This window comes from Strongylocentrotus purpuratus, unplaced genomic scaffold, assembly GCF_000002235.5.
Source record: "Strongylocentrotus purpuratus isolate Spur 01 unplaced genomic scaffold, Spur_5.0 spur5_scaffold_10, whole genome shotgun sequence".
In the NCBI taxonomy this organism is placed as follows: domain Eukaryota; kingdom Metazoa; phylum Echinodermata; class Echinoidea; order Camarodonta; family Strongylocentrotidae; genus Strongylocentrotus; species Strongylocentrotus purpuratus.
This window is the reverse complement of record NW_022145595.1, coordinates 25351393-25371837: the sequence shown is the minus strand read 5'-3', so window position 1 is coordinate 25371837 and position 20445 is coordinate 25351393. Positions and strand designations below refer to the sequence as shown.

General features: G+C 33.8%; 1 protein-coding gene across 2 annotated transcripts in view; it reads right to left on the bottom strand.

The window, feature by feature from the left end:
- Positions 1–19226, bottom strand: part of LOC594286 (cadherin-23) — a 67732-nt gene extending 48506 nt beyond the window's left edge. The window contains exons 1-9 of one of the 2 annotated variants that reach the window (XM_030979889.1): positions 19112–19226; positions 14596–14740; positions 13207–13271; positions 10297–10362; positions 9071–9246; positions 8099–8143; positions 5449–5532; positions 4006–4095; positions 2411–2521 (exon numbers count right to left, since the gene is read on the bottom strand). In XM_030979889.1, the coding sequence (XP_030835749.1) occupies positions 2411–2521; positions 4006–4095; positions 5449–5532; positions 8099–8143; positions 9071–9246; positions 10297–10362; positions 13207–13271; positions 14596–14636 (678 nt within the window). In that variant the 5' untranslated portion in view covers positions 14637–14740; positions 19112–19226. Of the gene's footprint in view, positions 1–2410; positions 2522–4005; positions 4096–5448; positions 5533–8098; positions 8144–9070; positions 9247–10296; positions 10363–13206; positions 13272–14595; positions 14741–15806; positions 16169–19111 lie in introns of those variants that run through there. The other variant, XM_030979890.1, reaches the window with a different exon arrangement.
- Between the last annotated feature and the right edge of the window lie 1219 nt (positions 19227–20445).

Here is a 20445-nt window from a genome sequence, read left to right as displayed (position 1 = left end):
TGTTGTATATAAATGCTGTAATGATGCGATATTCTATGATTAAGTACCTTTCATTCGCACCTAACTCGTTGTGTACATTACATGGATGTAACTTACATTGCACAGTAGCCGAGACGGTCGGCTCACATACCGAATGTTATTGTTATGTAATGTACACTACGGCATGCGAATGAAAGGTACACGTATGCAAGAATGTAAACAAAGATTTGCCTAGTTTGAGTCAATGTACTAAGATGAGTACTTAGGGTGCATAATATGAGAAAGTAGTTATATGATTTATACAAGTTTATATTGATAATTAATAGATGGTTTAGTTATAAAGATACATGCAGTACAAGTTAATGTGTGAGATAAGGAAAAGAGCTAAAACAAAGGTTAAAACAAGGGGTTAATTAGCTGTAAGGTGGATATTATTGATACGAGTCACCAGGTTTTCTCTAAGCATAATATGTATTCATGAACAGTTGATTTATGATCCGTTCGATCTATTTTCATTTGTGCAGTTTTTACGGAGCATTTGGAGCAACGAGAGTATTGGAAAATAAAGAAACGACCAATTAAAAAATCAAAGATGCTTCCGCTACACGTAGGCTAAGTCAGTGACGCTCTAGTTTTACTAGCGAAATCACCAGGATTTTGTGGTCACATCAACTTCCGGTCAAAACGGGCCACACAGTATTGGACTCACACTTCACTGTCAATGGGACTAAGAATGAGAAAATGTAGTTATGCCTAAATCTCTAATGATGTAAATTTACTAAAAATATAAACTTTTGGTATCTTCAAATACATGACCCTGCCGTATATTACGGGAAATTCTTAAAAATTACTGACAATATATAGCGCACAATGATAATTCCTGAGAAAAGTAGCCTCTTGTGTTGCATTGCGCAAAGTTTTTTAGAATTTCTCCTAGCGCTGGCATTTTCCAATGCTGGTATATTACTTTTAATTAATAAATATGCTCACTTTTTGCTATTGTGTTTTTCAAAATTTGTAACTATTGAGTGAGATTAAGAATTACAGATAATGAATTATTAGCATATCGTTGTATAGCAGAATACGTTTTTTTAGAATCACAGGAACTTAGTGTGTCTACAAAATCTCTGAGGTATCAGGGGTGCAATGCATTATGGGAATTTATTTTGCTATATGATGTAGCAAGAATCGAAATGAACTGTTTCTCTCCAATGGTTTGTGGAATGCCAAATGGGTACAGCTTAAGGAATGAAAATTGTTTTTGCAGTATGCCCATACAGATGTTTAATTAAGACAAACAGTTCATTGTTGTGAATATCATATGTGATTGGTGAAACAAAAAAGAGGAGACATACTGATTAAGGAAAAGATCACGTACAAGGAGGCGCGATAGCTCAGTCAGTAGAGCATTGGTCTCGTAATTCAGTGACCCAGGATTGAAACCAAGGCGATGCGCTAGTGCTCTTTGGTGAGGCATTAAAGGTAAAGACCAGTTTTGGAAATGCCCCCCCCCCCTCTCAAAAAAATGAAATGGAAGCTCTTATTACCAATCATGTAAAAAAATATATTTTTAAATTAATACGTGATGATACAGATTTTACGCCTACTAATTGATATACAGTGTGTGTTTGGTAAATTATTATATCTATTTGGACCTGATAGATATCGCGCGCGTGTCATGCTCATGTCGCGTAGTCCCATATACATCTTTCTGTGTACAGTGCTTGTAACTTTACCAAGACTGGGCCAAGTTTCTTATCATTTTGATGATTCCAGAACCTTGCAGTAACACCAATACTTAAATGCTAGATGACCGCAACCTTTTCTGATCGATTCCACAACGTTTCTTTCACAATTGCAATCGCATGACCATATAACTGGTCTTATATCTTTAATCCTCATTACCAGGTCCCTCAAAGAGGACCTAACGCCGTCAGTCTTCTGGTTGCTTACTAACAAGCATTTAATGCTTTCTTTAGCTGTCAGGTAAATTAACCATCACTATCATACTATCAAGTTCAAGTTTCAAGTTTCAGATTTGTATTTATATTGTCCATATATAATACAGAAACTGTTATTCCATTGGTGTTACATGCAATATAAACATTAGAAAAACATGGTACTGAGAGCCAGAAGGGTGTTAAAACTGTGTGAGGGTACATGATTGAATAACCTAGCTTCCTGGCTCTCAACAGACAAATACACTCTTATAATTAAAAAACAAATGACTTGATGGTAGACTATATTCAACGCACCAGTATACACACTCGCATTTGGTATACTTTAAGTTCACATGGTTATGCCCAAATTAAACAAAGGTCTTTTAAAGAGATATTTGCAAATTAATTATTCACTTTTTGGCTGCATAGCGCTTTATAAGTTGTAACAGATCTGTCCTTTAATTTGTGAAATAATTGGCAAATATACTCACCATTGCTATTACGCAGACTACAAACTGCACAACTGAAGCATAATCTAATATACCATTGACAAAGATTTCACCTGATGTTTGGCCCACCCTAAAATGGTCCACTTCACAATCCTTTGGAAATAAATTTTGGAAAGAAGTTTCATATCAAATGCAAGGTATGAGCAAATGCAGAGAATTGTGAGAATGAATTGTTATTGTAATGGATTAATTCTTTAAAACTTATATATTTTGCAATCCTTTGAAAATAAATGTTGGAAAAAAATTCACATTAAATGCTTGGTATGAGAAAATTTAGAGGACTGTGAGAATGAAAAATTATTGTAATAAGTTAACTTTTAAGTGATATAGGGTAGTAATCCCTTATGTAGCTAATAATTTCAGTGGTTCTAAAAAGTTAATTTGATCACCTATATAATTACTCGGTATAACGTCCATGGGGCGATATCATATTTTCTTACTGGTTGGGTGATATAAAAAAAATTATCCACTCCTTTGTTTTCTTCCCTTCTCTACACGGTTGCTCATTTACCAAACATGCAATTTTGCACAAAACAATAGGCACCAACTGACACAAGGATTGCTCTGTGCAACACAATGGATCTGCGAAATTACATATTTACATTCTTTATTATCTCCATGACAACTCTTTTGACATTGGTATAGATCAACCTTGCACTGGAAATAGATGAATATTCATAAAATCTTTGGTATATATGTCCCATGATAAATACAATGTGCCACAGGGAGATCATTTTTGTGGCATATAAAGAGTTAAACCAAGAGATTTCTACAACATTTCTCATTGCATGCCATCCTTTAATCACTATATGGTGAAGATAGATGATGTTATGTACCTAAAAATCCCTTTCTGGAGGAATTACTCCTTTTTATTTAAATGGACTAAAACAACATCCACCACGAAAATGAGTGACAAAAATCATTAAATTTGTCCCTATTTTCACGAAGTGACGGTAGTGAGGAAAATCATAACGCATTAGAAAAGTCCAGAAAAATCAAAAATGTTGGTCATAAATACAAAGATAAGTAGAATGTCTACACCTATGAATTGTATTTCAAGGGGTAGAGGGGAGTGGCTTTTCTCAGTCTACAGATATTTGATACATGTATAAGAACAAATATCAAAGTGAACACTATATAGATCAGACTTCTTATGAAAGAAGAGGGTCATTTTTACAGGAAGACATGTGGAAATATGAAAGACATAAATGCATCACTGACAAACATTCGAAAATGATATTTGAATGTTTTTTGTGTACGATATCAATGTGAGAGTTCTCTTCGTAAGGCAGTGCAAATACATGAAACGATTACCACTTTATATATCCCCCTTATTAGTTATCTCAATTTTATTTACAAAATATCATATTTTGCCTCTTTTTCTGCTATACAAAATGAGACCTCAAGTTTTGCTATTGATCTGTTCTTTTATTGGCACACATATAGGCCATCATCCTCAAGAGCTATAGATCCATTCCATTTTTGTAGATAAGGGAAATCTTTGAGAAGCAGATCAAGCTTAACATATTAAAAATAGAAATAGACTTTATCAAAGACGAAAGTGCTTCATAACTCACCGGACCAGAAAAAAGTTCATATGATACTGTATCACCTGTATCACCATCTATGGCAGTCACATTTGTAACACTATCGCCTATCTCAGCAGCCTGAGAAAGAAATTTAGAGAATTCAAAAACATAACACAATATGAAAATACTACAACCACAACATTGAACAGACTCCATCTGGGTGAACAAGCTTTTTGCCACTTAGCAATATTCTCCATGTTTTTTTTTTAAAGATTCTTTCATCCTAAACTTAAGTATTCCTTGAATTAATTTAGACATTTAGAAATGATCTCACTTTGGCTTCTTAGGCTGGGTCCATGCACTGAAAAAGAGGCAACATCCTCTTACGATGCATGTAAATCGTACTGACAATGGTGTGAGATGCCTGTATAATTCTTTGTTATAATAGCCCCCCCCCCCCCACCCTAAGCTTCCTCCTGCAATGACACTTAGTGTTCTTCAAAAGGGCTAGCTTCGATCCAGTTTCTCCCGGCTTTTTGCAAGCATCCAGGACTTACATAATCAAACATAATAAACTAAATCATTCATTTTATTACTTAAATTAATTTTCCTATCAAATCTAAGATTCCTTTATCATTCAATTCAAAATCAATCAAAGCCAATATAAACATGTTCAATAGGCATTAAAACTGTCATTAGTGTGATTTACTAAGAAAGCAATTGTCAAAGACAAGTTCATTTTCACTTTTGATTGTACAAGTAATAATGAAACATGTACCTTCATTATAAACTACAAAGAACATATAAGTTTCCATTAATTTCCTTGCTCTTTCTCAATCTACCCCTAGTTGTATTATATAATTTCTTGACATGTCCTTTTACAACTATTTTTATTCTCCAGAGTAAGACTTCGATCTTTACTCATCTTTACCTATTCCATCTTTGATATTGTTCTTTCCACTTTTTCAACCATCTCCTCTTTATCTCCCCCCTCCCCCCCCCCCCCCCCTTCTGCTATTTTCACTTCTGTCTTCTTCTCAACTGTAACTTCTTCCCATCTTTTATTTATTCATCCTCAATCTCCAATTTTATATCATATAGGCAAGCCACAGCAGTTCACAGTGTTCTTAAATAGATCACTTCTTTCTCCTTAAATTGGCACCAATTATTCATCATTTTTCGACTAAAACATACTTGAAATAAATTTTTTAAAATGTATATGAAATGACCCAATGAATTTATTCAAATGGGAATAAAAAGTTATTATATTTAACAAAAATTATTGAATCAAACAAGAAAAATATATGATGTCAAATTTCCCACTGCTTTACTCATTGCCATTTAGAAATCGTAATAATAACATGTATTGACAATTAAATCATTTTCATTCATTCATGATAAAATGAACTGTTCATGTACAATGTGTAATTCCTAAAATTCTGGATGGAAAGATATTTTTTTAAGGACATTGAAGTGATATGTGTAACTTACCTCTGAAACCTCTGCAGAATAAGGTTCATCTTGGAATTCCGGAGAATTATCATTCTCATTTCTGATGAATAAGTCTACTGTAGTCTGAAAAGATCAAGAAACCAAGATATCTCGAAGAAACAAAGGAATCTATACAAATATCAAAATTATACAAAAATTAAATGCAATAAACTGTAATAGACCACAATTTTCTTTTTAAAGGTAGGCTTTACTACTTCAGCAAGAAGGGATTAGATGGCCCAGCGAGCCAGCGAGGTCACTGTGACAGGTGGCTATCTCATTGACTCAGCTCTCATTTAACATAAGAAAAAGAGGATCATGGGGGACCAACAGGCACCGATTGGGGAAGTTTTCTATATAGAGGGAGCAAGTAGCTACAAGTAGGACAGTGTGCCTTTAAAATGACTCATTCTATATACAATAAAGTTTTTAAAATACAAAAAATTTACATGTTTGGTGTATATTTCCAATTTCTTCTAAAAAGGGAAGTAAAATAAAACAGTGAATCTATTTAATGTGTACAAAAAAGATGTGCGTTTTCCAAAAGGTGTGCCCACCACCGTTTAAATACTGGAAGATTCTAATTTGGCACTCAGGAAAACAAAGGAGATTTCATTAATAAAAAATCTCAAATAAAGCAGAAATCCTTTTGTATGTTCATCAGACATAATAATAGCTGGCCATGAATGCGATACAGGCATACATCACGTGACCTGAAGAACATATTTCACAAGTCGACACAACAATTGGAGTTCTCTTGCGAACTATGAGAAAAATTAAAATTGAAATGGTAGCGACATACTTTTGCTAAAAACATCATAACAAAATTCTGAGTCGACTTAAAACCCTTCATACAACATGAGTACATTTACATTCACATTTATATATATATATATATATATAATCATCAATATTATGAAGCCGTACGAATCTACACCTGAAGAATATGCAAATTGATAAATATGACAGTGACCGCCTAAACTTAATTCAAAACGAAATCAATCCTCTAAAAAAATTCACTGTTGAAAATAATTAACAATGCAGTTTGCAACATTTCACTTTCGACTTAGTTGGCCCTGGCCGTATTCAGGTGTACTGCATATTCCATGATTGCATAATGATAAGAAATGGGGCCTCATTGTCAAGGGGAATAAATATGCTTTTCAATGATATCAATGCAAGTATGATAATACAGTAACAAAAGAGATATTAGATTAGAGGTTCATTGATTTTAAATATTGATTTGATTTGTATCATTGCATGAGAGAAGGTTAGATCGAACAAGTTTATCAAAATCACCTACTTGGAAACATTCAAAGATATGATTATTATCAATTTTTAAATGGTAAAATACCTCCCCAGTTTCGCACTCAAGCTCTTTGAATACTAGTTTGTGACGTGTTTTAAGAGATTGAATTTGCATAAGCAGACAATGTCCCATAACAAGCACACATTTTTAGTGCCTGTGTCATTGTAACTGTTTGATCTGTTACCTCACTAAAAATTTCAGACATGGTTCATTTTAATAAAAAAGAATAAGAAAAAAGGGGAAAAAAAAATCTGTTGTAGCTCGTACGGAAGGCACCATTGTTGATTCAGCAACGTACACCAACGTGTGCGGTATTTCGATCGGGAATGTACACATCCATTCTATTAGTCAGTAGGATTTTCAATTTAAAATTAGGCTGATTTCTGTGTGTTTCAATTGATCATTTGTCCTTGCCCTAAATTATCAGCATCAGCATCACTCTCCCTCGTAAAATGGTATGAAATAAGTTCATTTTTTAAATTAATCATACTCATAACTAAGAAATAATTACACCGAGAATATGTTCATTTAAAGGTAATACAAAGTTTTGGGAAATTTTGAATACTGGGTGGATGGTGATTCTTTACAATTTTGATATATTCGGATGACCCTGTGGATGTATTATGAGCTCTAGAAATTTTAGCCCCTAAAACACTTCTGCTTTTGAGAAAAATTGAATATAAAAATTTACCGGTGCTCCGGTAAATGTTGATGAAATTCAAAAAGCGCCTACGGCCGTACAATGGTAGCTGTGACCATGAAAATCTCAGAATATGTAGTTGTGATACATAATTTTCAAACGGGAATAGCTAATTGGTCGATTTTAGTCTAGAAACACCGTTTTATAGCTAAATTAATATCTTGACCTTGAGAGGGAGCTATACAACATTGGGAGTTTGTTATTTACAATTTTATCACTTTAAACTTGATTTCAACCGCGACAACGATCACTCAATATTGTTGGATTGCATATGCTTCCAATATGTTCATTTGAACCAAATTCATGACCCCATACCAAAACTTTGTATTACCTTTAATAGTAATATGTCATCTGCTTACACAGTTTTGGTTCCTGATGTGACATCATCAAAACATTGTTCAATTTTCTAGCAATAGGCTCGTATATCCCAGATCCTGAGAGGTGCTTTTATTTAAGTAAATTTGTATTGTCCGATACCCAGTTGACCTAAAACTTATACAATTTTCACCTGCAAGCCTTCTGCTTTCTAGTGATCAATTATTGCCCATACTTGTAATTTTCAATGAATGTCTACTTTAATGCTCAAACCTGAATTGCAGAACTTTTTGGAGTAACTTATGTACATGGTTTTTCTCACTTACCCTTACAGTATCTGCTCCCCATTCAGCTTTCATTTGATCAAATTTCTGGTACAAAAAAGAGAGTCAGCAATATCAGAAATGGAAGACTATCATCCTTCATATACACAGATCATTCTGGCAGTAAGCAATCTACCAGTACATGTATCACAGGCATCTTTATATTAAGGCGGTGATGTTCTTCCAACTTTGATCACATTTATTTTTTTTGGCAGGAAGTGTTTATTACATTGCGTCATTCTGTACATATTTGCTTTCAAATGTTATCATCTTTCGTTCATTACCTTTAATTAAACGTTATATGGTATGGTATCAAATCCCACTGCTGCCATCAGATTTAGGTAAAACAAAATTAATGCTCTGACCAAGCAAAGTGTTGATACCTAAATCATTATTTTCTGTTGTTCATAATGGATAAACAAAGGGTCAGCATTATTCCTTTCGATCTAAGTCAATTTTATCAATCATCCTTATCAAATATGTATTGAATAAAAATTGATAAAACGAGAGATGAAAGGATTACACCTGCAAAAAAGCAAAAGGCATGTACAATAGAAGGCAACTGAAGAATTTTAATCAATCGATTTCAGAGCAATTTAGAAACCATTTGGAAGAGGATACAGTTCAAATGCACATTCATACATTTTCCAGATAAGACCCTCCCTCCCATTAGAGCTTCTGTGAAGAAAAGTCTAGAAAATCCTAGTGAAATTTTGACCCTTTCCTGATCATTCCCATTTCAGCACCATTGTTCCAACATTTTTTCAATTTTCCCTTATTAACAATCATGATTATTAACGAAGGAAGTAATAATATATAATAAACAATCGTAAAGATACAACAATGAAAAACTAATATAAAGTAGAAAAGAGAAGAAGATTTGGTCATGTTTTACTATTGATAATGCAGGGCTAATATGTCACATCATTTATTTATGATAGAACATGTGATAAACAATGCATTTATTGTTGTTACCTCAAAATCCATAAGAGCTTTTACGGTGACGTTGCCAGAATTCGGATCGACCTCTAGGTAGTCAAAGGCATCAACATAACCTGATGGGATATTAGCAATTATGCGATAGATGCCGTATTGGAAAGTTTTTGATGCATCAGTAGTTTCAGTGGCCAAGAGAGTTCCAATATAATCATCTGATGGAAAAATACATAGAGGCCGTAGTATATTATTTGAGGAATCCAACTCACTCCATAACATCAATTTAGTGCATACCGTTGTTTAAAAATCAATTTCCTTTTAGAATAGTGGAAACCATTTTGTCAGAACATCTATCATTACCTGTGCAGCTTTGCCTTGCAAGTACAGTAAAAACTAGTTATTAATCAAATTCACAGTTCACTATTGTGATTTCTTGATTTTTCTCTAAGATTGTTTCAGACCATTTCTATTTTCGCCCATATATTGTCATGGAAATGGCACTTTTATTTTCCATTCTAAAAATATTTTACAGATGTATTGTTATCGTAACACTTCCAATCCTCCTGAATCATTTGTGAGAGACACCTGTTCGTTCAAAAGAAACAACTAATGGGAGCAAAAAATCAATATCATAAGAACCTCACAATAATATATGTAGCAGAACAGGATTACTCAAAATATTGAAGGTATTTTTAGAGAAATTTCAGGCAAATTATGCAAGCTTTGATATGTAACCTCAAGAAACATAAGAGCGAGGCATATTATTTTTTTCACATATTTATTAAAAATTACAAAGCTTAGTAAGGGCACCTGAATAATTTAGCTGTTAACTTTAAATATAATTTATTAGTAATTAATCACTGTGAACTTAAATATGCATACAAGTAGGAGCTACTTTATGGTAACATGTACTAAAGAATGAAAAATGGTTAAAAAAAATTGTGCTTAGAAATTAAATTTATTGATGACTCATGCTAGAGAGTATATAATTTACCACCATCACAAAGAATAAACATAAAACCCAAGGCAACTCCAATTGAGCATTAATTGTGCGTTACCTATTGAAATGTGTGAACATTACAATGACATATTACATAATCCAAAGATGATTTGTATCTAGACAATAGAATAGGTTAGCACAAATTGTCTTAAATTGATCTCTTTAAAAAATTCTGATCACGTCCTTTCAACATATGAAACCAATGTATTGATAATGCAAAAATGTGACAAAAGGAAGATTGCAACATAAATTTGTAATACGGTACCTGGTATTAAATATTCAGAAATCTCTGTATATTCCAAGTCTTCCTCCCAATTTACTGCTCCTTGACCTGTTCAAAAGAAAGACAAAAATATTATATTTACATCTGTACAAAAAAAATATTACTCCTCCTCATTGGAATAATGCTCAAACAGCAGAAGTTGTCTAATTATTTCAGGGCATTGGAATATAAAAAGATACAGTTGATTGCATCTCCTTTACTCAATGTCCTTCATACTTGATAGTAACAATAATTTTCATATTACAGAAAGCTTGTATTGTTTGCTAGATTTAACAAATTGTAGCATTTTTACAAATGATTGTAGGTCTGTTTTTTATGTCACATGAATCATCTCAATCGAATAAATGCTTATAAATATTTAGACCATACATTCCTTTCCACAATGCATTAGCAGGAACAAGGGCTACATTCAAAGGTTTAGTTCTGGGAAAGGTGAAACATACTTTGTAGGCTTTTTCATTCTTTTTGTGTTAGTGTGGAAGAATAGGAAGGAAAATGTACCCTAAAACGATTGCTTGTCAAATGCCCTGCTCATATTTGATATACAATGTAACATCTGAAGTGTTTGGACCAAACTTTCATGTCGAATGTTTGTGTAGTATCATCATTATACATGTCCATGTACAGTGAATGTGTCTTCCATCAAGTCTGAGTCTATTTAATATCAATTTGAAGATTTCAAAAACGCACAATATAAACCACTTCTGATGTGGTTCATTATTAACCTTTCCCAATAGTTTCCAAACACTTTTTGCATGCCCAGGGACCCATTTCACAAAGCCTTTTTTCAATGACAAATGACAAAAATCAGTAACAAATCTGCTGATAACCAATCAGAAGCAAGGATTTCACTAGCTTACGACAAAAACTGTCATTTGTCACTGATGACAAGTTTTGTAAAATGGGGCCCAGAACTCAACTTCTTCTTTAAAATAGCAGCCATTTTCCAAAAAAAAAATCAAATTGGGTCTTGATGTGGCATTTTCACAAATAGGCAGCTAGATGACAATTTCAGATTATAATTATTCATAAAAACACCTTAAAAAAAAGATTTTTGGTGGCTTACATAGTAGATCTCAATGAGATTTGAAGCTTTTATTAAAATTTACCTTTAAAAAAATAGATAACAATGTGATTAGCAGTCACACATGAATTTTAAGTTGATGGATTTCTACTTCTTTGTGGTATTAATTAATGTTTCATGACATGTTTATTCAGCAGAACAAGGTACTGTAATTGTACAAGAGGGTAACAAGCCTTGGACCAGCTTTGAAGTTAAGAGGACACGTTATCACTCTATTCAACAGTGCAAAAAATATCATCAGGAATATTTAGCCTACCAAATAACAACATATAACATTCATGACAGTTAAAAACGACCAGTAAGCCGAAACATGGACAGCATTTTTTTTATCTGATAAGGATATTTTTCATAAGATGTGTAATGATTGAAGTTCACCCATATTACATTTAAAATTCATATGATATGCACCTAGGCCATTAACATACCGATATAAAAGAGTTTAATTTCCTTTGTAACTCCATTGAAAAAATATATAATATGATATATAGTTAATGATTATGATGGTACATGTATATATAGTTCATACTTTGAGCTTTTACCTCCGCAACATCATATCAATAAATCTTCAAATGTTTATGCACATTCAATAAAATGCGCATCTGTTTGGCCCCTTTCTAACATGACACAGTAAATTTTTTTAAAAACCACTTTATCTTTTATCCATAAATAAATGGTACGATATGGTATTTATTGAATCACGATCACAGTTACATATATACTGCATTCCACATGGATATACATTACATTTTAAAAAGAGTGTACAATTTAAAACAGTATATTTACGTAACTCACAATGTTGAGTGCCATTGTAATTGCCGCAGGATTTTGAAGGCGGCATATATAGTGTAGATTGTGAACGAGGCATTAGAATCTTGAACTTTAGATCGAAGGTAATCAAAACCATACAAAACTCAACCAAACCCAAAAGGTAAACATTGTAAAAACATTTAAGGCAGGTGCTAAACATATAAATATATATCTTATTTGTTAATGTTTCAAATGCAGGCATCGCAAAGCAACATTTATTTGTACAGTTTGGGGGCATGCTGACTCGGAATGGAACATGGACAGTTTATTCCTGTTCATGTCATTTATTGCTATTTTGATACTCTGGACTCGAAAATGTATCCATAATATTCCCCATTTTGATCTTCATTCTATATTTCATAGCCTGTTACTATTAAAGTTACCATCATCCTCATTCTCCTTTTTTCATCATAATTATTATTATGATGCTACTTAGTGTTAGTTTTATTATTATTATTATCATTATCATTATCATTATTATTATTATAATCATTATTTCCATTACAATTATTATTATGTTTACTAAAGACATCTACTGATACATGCACATTGCACATGATTTACAGTCAACTCCATTTTCAGTCAATAATTAATCGAAAGTAAACATAAAAGAAATGGAAAGATTGACTATATGTGTGGGGTGTGTGTGTGTCTGTGTGTGCGGGTGCGTGTGTGTGTGCGTGTGTGGGTATGTGTATGTGTATGTGTATGCGTGAGTGTGTGCGATGCCAAGCTTTACATACTGATTAATGCATAGCATAAAATATGTAATGGAAAAATGATCAACCTAGCACGCTAGAGCATATAGTAAAATGTAATTACACAAACATCACAATTATCACTTCAGATTATAAATGGAGGCATGTACATTAATTCCCCAAACATTCCTCACTTTAGACCTTTGGGCTGAAAATATATCAACTTTCTAGTAGTTTGTCAATATGTTCTTTTCCCCAGATATTTCTTTCTGATAAGACCAAGAACCAAGCGATTTTTCTTACCAAGAGATACAGTAGCCGCTACAACTAAGATGGTTAAAAGGCAGGACATTTTGCCTTGATAGGATCTGTCAAGAAAGACAGAAAGAAAGAAAGGCAAACAATGATTGAAACCAGTAAGAGATAACCGATCAAAATAATCATGAATCATTCTGTTAAATGTACAAGGCATCTTTGTTCTTTGGGTATATTGGTCACTTGTTCATTTGATCTTTTCCTCAATTTGCCCCAAATTAGCATTTTTTCTGTGAGTCATAAATATTTTAGTCCTAGGGACAACATGAAAATATAGAGGATTATCACTAAATCATTTTTTTAGTGCTTTTTTATACCATGAAGCATATTTTATTTCCATTTTAACAACATTGCAAGTCATTCTAAGTCTAGAATTAAAATGAAACCAGTTTGAATAATATATTCAAAGTTATGCTACCAAATGGGTATAATATAATTTGTCTGATTTTTTTGAATGAGTCCAAATGTTCTACCCGTATTCCTTACTGTCTGGGAATTATTCATAGAATGAAATATAAACCTGTTCAGACCGTTACTCGCATTAGCAGAATAGAGAATCATGGATAGATTACTGATAGACTTTGGAACGGTCAGTCTCCACTTAGGAAAAAGTAGTTTTATATGTCAAAATTGTTGGAATGTTTTTCATTCTGGCTCTCATTGATTTCTTTAAAATATATTCTTGAATGCAGAGTTTAAAAAAAGGGATATGGCCAGACGATATTAATTCCTAGTTTTTCATCCCCTTCTCCGAGTCCTTTTATTCAGCCCATCTCAGTTTGGCTGTTACTTGATATTTTTGTTTTGAAACCATGAATATATTGCAGGTTTAAATTGTTCTGAGCCTCTCTAGTGCATCTGCAAATGAAATTGAATTAATAAAAATTTGTGTTGAAATTTACCCAATGTCATTGAACTTTGTATAGAAAAGTACCCAATTTAAAAAAAGGGAAAAGAAACTTCATGCAGTAGTTAATTTTACTTGACCTAAATTAAATGAAAATAATAAAAAAATTGTACTGTTCTAATACAATATATCTAACTTTGGGGCAAAAATGTTCTAATGATAGAACAAATGCAAAGGATACTCCTAGGAACATATCTTTTGGCAATACAGAATATTGTACAACTTCTTGAAAAGGCCAGTTATCATTGTCATATCATGATATACATGAATGATATTAACATTATATATTGTCTGTTGAGAGCCAGAAGTGCTTTAAGCCTGTGAGTTAATTCCCTTCTGGCTCCAAACAGACAACATGATGTACAACTGCTTGGAAAGACCAGTATTAATCATTGGTCTGTTTTGTCATATCATGACAGACATGATATCAACACTTAAAAGATCATTTTCATCTTCTTCCTGTAACTCACCTGATATGAAATCTTGCACAGAAATTGCTTGAAGTTTGCATTACAAAGAGGTAGACAGTGCAAGGCAAGCCAACATGTAGATGATCATTCGGCCTTGCTCTCAATATTCCTTTTCCAGTCAGTTATAAACACCAAACTGAAGATTCTAGAAGCACACAGGATTTGGTGTAGGTCAATTCACAGTCAGAACACAAGATTATGGGAAAAAGAAGAAAAAGTAAGCAGTGTTAACTATTCAAATAAATCAAGGGAGTATTATAATATCCCGTTTTTGAATAGCGTATCACATTATGATATAACGTCTCTATGCACTTTCAAAGGAATTCAGAAATTATTACCCCGGCTTTAGCTCCAGCAACTGTATCGCTTACTGCATTCAAGGAATGAATCCAACCAGGTACCTAATTACGAGCTGGGTCGAGTGTGGCAAATTTAAACTAAAATGTCCTGCCAAAGAACATTAGTGCCGCAGCGGGATTCAAATCTCGTAAATTGCAATTAACACTCCAGAGATTTATCCACTAAACCAGAGCACCTCTATAAAACGAAAGAACCTCGATTTTAATAATAATAATAATAGTACAAATGGTGCTTATAAAGCGCTTACCACCGAAGTCTCTAAGCGCTATAACAGACAAAATACAATAACAAACAATTACATATTAAACAAAACAAAAAGAAAATGCAAATAAACCTACAAATTACAATACATTTATGAAACATACATCAATGTGAACAGAGTAAGTTAATCTTCAATACAAAATAAAATTTCATTACATTATTTCCTAAAGAAAGCACCATACCAGACCTGCACATTTTTTAGCCTTTACAAACAGAGAGAAACAGGGAATGTATTAAATGTGAATTCACCTGCAACATCTTTACACAACCAAAGCAGTATAGAGGCCCAGGAACACACCTGTGCAACCATAGAAAATCTCATAAACATGCACAGGAATATATGGCACTCTCTACTTCCACCAATGCATTTCTCAATCACTCTTAAATGTTGTATACTCTCATACTTACTCTACTCACACCAGCCACACATTGCAGCCACACCCTTTCACAGCAATATAAATGTAGTTATATAAACTACTGGTATACATTTCAAGAAATACATGCATCATCTGTGATATACTGTTGCACAAATGGAAGAAACTCACAAAAGTACAGTGCTGTTTATATATCTGAAACAGAGTCCGGTTTACCTTGAAGAGTGGATAATAATCTGTCTGACCGGTGCATATAAATTAACTTCTGTCAACTTAAAAGAGATGGCGAAGTGTCAATGGCAGGTAGAGAAACAATAGCTGTCTGCCATCCTGCTAAGAATAATGTGGATTAGTCTCCTATCACATTTGCTGAGCCGGAGCGCAAACACGCACGTATAATTCATTATTGGCTCAATTACCTCAGAAAGGCGTTGCAACAAAGCGCTAAAGTTCAAAATGTAAGCATACACAACATCTGCCCTTTGGAATATGGATCTCTCCTCGAATTCCCCATACAATTCTGTATTTGCACAATAGGAGAAAACAAACAAGGCATGAGGAAGGGATTGACGGTAGGTTATCTTTCATCCCATTTTTAGGGGAATTTTTCCTTCTCCCTCTCATCTTCTTTTTTAACTAAAAGATACAATTTTATCATAAACTTTGGAATCTGTTTACTTGCACGGAACCCTAGACACACGTACAACAGAGCAAAGTAATTGTTGGTAATTGATTGCCTTAGGCCAGCCAAATTAACTTAGACTATCCACAAACAAAATTTGTCAGATCTTTTATTTTTTTGACTGACAGAATACACTCTTTTTCTTCTTCAGAAGTTACATAATTAGAAAATAATTCCTTACCATTCAGTTTTTCCTATTCTCTTCAAGGTTGTTTCCTCTTTTATTTTAAGTCATACTAACCAAATTCAACTACTTTTACAACCATGTTAAAAATACCCTCAAAAAATCTTTTTTACACACTATAATCAATCATACCACAAACAAAATCATAACCTAATCATAACTACCTCTATTAAACTTAATTAAAGTTATGTTTGATGAATTTTATCCTCTCATGTTCAGCTCATATTGATCATACTTCTAATCAAAGACATGAGACTGCCAGGCACAGCCATGATAAAACACTGTTTGCACAATTTCTTTCAGTAAACGAAGCGATTGTTTAACGGCAAACAAGCAACCTTTGTACTGCACTTGTTTCCATTAAACAAAATGTCTGTTTGTAGACAGAAGGACATCAAGTCATATACTCTAACATCAAGTTAAAGCCCTTCTGGCTCTGAAAAGATTATATTCCTGCAGGGGAAAACCATGTTGACATACAATTCATCTTCTACGGTAAACACACTAGATACTATGCCTGTGCAATAATGTTGTAATGGCTTTATTGTACTTGAACAAAGTTCTTTATTGATAACATTTATACATGTACACCCTATTAAAAAGTTAAGAGAAATGCTATTTAGCTACGGGTCACGTAGTTTCTTTCTTTTTCAATTTTCTCAAACAACACATGGATCATAAAACTGTGAAACATTAGTTTCATTTGGTTTAGGCCTAAATCGTCTGTTAAGAGCAAGAAAGGTGTTAACTGGATCTGTGTTAAAGTACGGTATATGCGTTAACACCCTAGCTTTTGGCTGCTAACAATATCACATCAACTTTATTTGGAAAATGTCCTGTATTCAATAAGAATTATGTAATAGCTCACGGTGTTGGGCCTATATTGAGTACAATGGGACCTGTGTTCAGTTTGTTAAAGTATGTATTTTTAGTCATATTTCCAGTACTTAATAGTACTATGTACAGCAAAATTCCTTGTTAGTTACATCTAGATAACCATGAAAGGACATATACGGGAAATAGTAATTGCATGCTCAGTTTCTTCAAAGGGCAATATAACCCTTGTAATTAATAGTTTATTTGTATGTAGCAGAAAAACATGATAAACAGAATGGTAAAGGTTTGAAATAAATTGTACTAATAAGAGAATTATTAATGTTTGAATCGCTGGATTGCTATGAATACATGGACAACTTTCTTGTTGTCATGTACAAAAATATCATCAATTTCTGTTTTAGGGCTAAGTGCCTTCTCCCCTGGGATTTAAGCTACTCAAAATACATTATGGATAGCAGTCACATCATATTATCATAGGTCCTCTAAAGAGAAAAAAACCCTCCTGAGTCATACTTTTTAAAAAATTAAAAAATTGACATTTGTCTGTTTATGAACAAATGGGAAAGTTGTCTGCCACTACACCGAGACATTATATCGATTCAGCAAATATAAATTCAGCCAATTTGAAGAGCCCATATCTATAGTGATTATAACTTTTAAAAATCATAACTTTCCCATTTTTTGTCTGCTCTTTCTACTTTCTTCTAGAATAGTCTGCTATCTAGGTTCGATTTCCCTTCACCACTTAAAGTGATCATCATATCAATTCAGAGTTTTTAGACTCATTTATTTCCTTTTTCAAAGAAAAACATACATGAAAATATTACTACTATATATGATGATAAACATGATGATCATTATAATAATAATAATAGTAATGATAATAGTTGTAATGATAATACAAATACATGTACTTCTACTACTACTACTACTACTTAGTTTTAGTAATAATAATGATATCAATAGTAATAATTAGTAATAATAATTATTTAAAAAAAATTAAAAAAACCTCTACTACTACTACTACTACTACTACTACTACTACTATACTACTACTACATAGTAGTAGTAGTATACTAGTAGTTCTAGTTTTATTACCACCAATAGTAGTAGTGTAGTAGGCCTAGTAGTAGTAGTAGTTGGTTGTAATAATAATAATGATAATAATAATATTATGAAAACTAATAACAATATGATTTGATTAAGCCGAACAGGGGCATTTTTAATATTGAGCACAAGTTATATATTACTTATCACTCACTTTCCCCACATCAAGTAATGAATATTCAAATCAACTAAAAGGTTTGATTGGTATCACAAAATCAAAGAGTAAATGATTTTCATCTTGCACTCATCAATTTTGTCAACATATGCCTCACAACCATGCAGCTCTTCTGAATCCATGTTTCAAACAACTTGTGAATTTACTGCTCTATCTTTTGCTTTCTACTTTTATAGAAGCCCGATGCATATTCCGTGATACACACAGCATAACCCGCTCTGTACTATGTAGGCTACTAAAAAACATAAACTTTGCACCGCGCAGCTGAAGAGTGCTAATGTTCTCCGTGCACGGCTCTTCCCTACCGCGACTCCCCATCATCAAATGCCTGCATCCCAGGGCGGGGGGCGAGTGTGGTGCCCCAATCGCAGCGGCGGCAGAGGAGCCTGCACCACCACCACGCGATGGCACACCGCAACGCCAAAAATCATCAAAACTGTCACCATACTGCTGTGTGTGTAATAATATCAATACCATAAGGTGTAAATTGATAATATGAACTATCTAGTTATCACTAATTTCACAATAAAGCTTACCTCAATTACAAGAGTAGAGGACTGCTTACTGTTGATTGGTTAGAAGTTTTGGTCACGCTGTCATTGTACAATGCCTTGCGTGCGTGTTCATGCGGTTCGTGCCGGTGTTGGTTGTCGGTGAACCCTCTTGCCTTTATGATGAGGGCGTGGGCAAACGGTGAATATAGTTGGTGTGGTGTTGTAAGAATTCACGGGGGTGCGGTGGTAGTGGATCAAGAAGGGGACCCAACAAATCCCGAAATCATGCATCTGAGCTGCCTAATTACGTTTAGGGGTCGTTTGTTGAGGTCTTAAAGTGTAACATGGTCTTAAAGTGTAACACGGTGCCTAAGTTCCTGAAAAATTAGTCGATGCGCACAGCGCCATGGCATAATACATCTAGCTAAGTGTTTGCTGTTCACTCGAACTAACCAGCTGGCCGCAGCAATGTCTCGCCGAATTAACTAACTAATCAATATATTCAGGGGGAGGGGGGACAAAAAAAGACACTTTCTGGGGGGGGGGAGGGCACATACAAAGGGAAATCTCAAAGCAAAAATATAAAATTGTTTACATTGTGGTCACAATAATGAGGGATGATTTCAATATTTGTTTCTCAGACTCTTTTAACTGAACATGCATGGTCCAATTAGCTACTGTTTAAGCATCATGTTACTTTGCACAATCTGAATATTCACTTACATGACATGGAAGCAAAAGTTTCAAGATAAGTGAGGTCGCTGTGCGAAAAATTACAGCTTGGGATTTTAATCACGATAATGAAAGACTGAAAACTATATAACACACTTATATCAACTATAAATGCGATCTAGCGTAGACACAAGCTTGGGGGGGGGGGGGTTAAAGAAAAAGAGTTGCTCTTAGTCGCTTAAAAAATAGGGGCACATGTTATGGATAAATGAAAATGGAGCACTCAGATGGAAAAAGGACATTTATTTGAAAAGAAAAGGAACATGTGTCTAAGTAAAAGGGGCAGTAATCAGTGGTGAAAACGGGGCATTTCTCGCACCTGAAAAGGGGCACTCACCAGAGGTTTTTAAAAGGGGCACTAATGATAATGAAAAATAGGCATTTGTCGCAGGAAAATGGGAACCTATTAGATTTTGATAGGGGCATTTATCAAAGATGAAAAGGGGTATTTATGAAAAGGAGAGGGGCCGTATAAAAAAGGGAAAAGGGGCACCCATTAGGAGGGAAAGGGTACTTACAAGAAAGGAAAAGGAGGCATGTGTCAAAGAGGAATTTATGAGAAAGGGAAGGGGCTCTTATTAAAAAGGGGAAAGTGGCACATATCAAAAAGTAAAAGGGCACTTATTAGAGGGGACGCGTGTCAA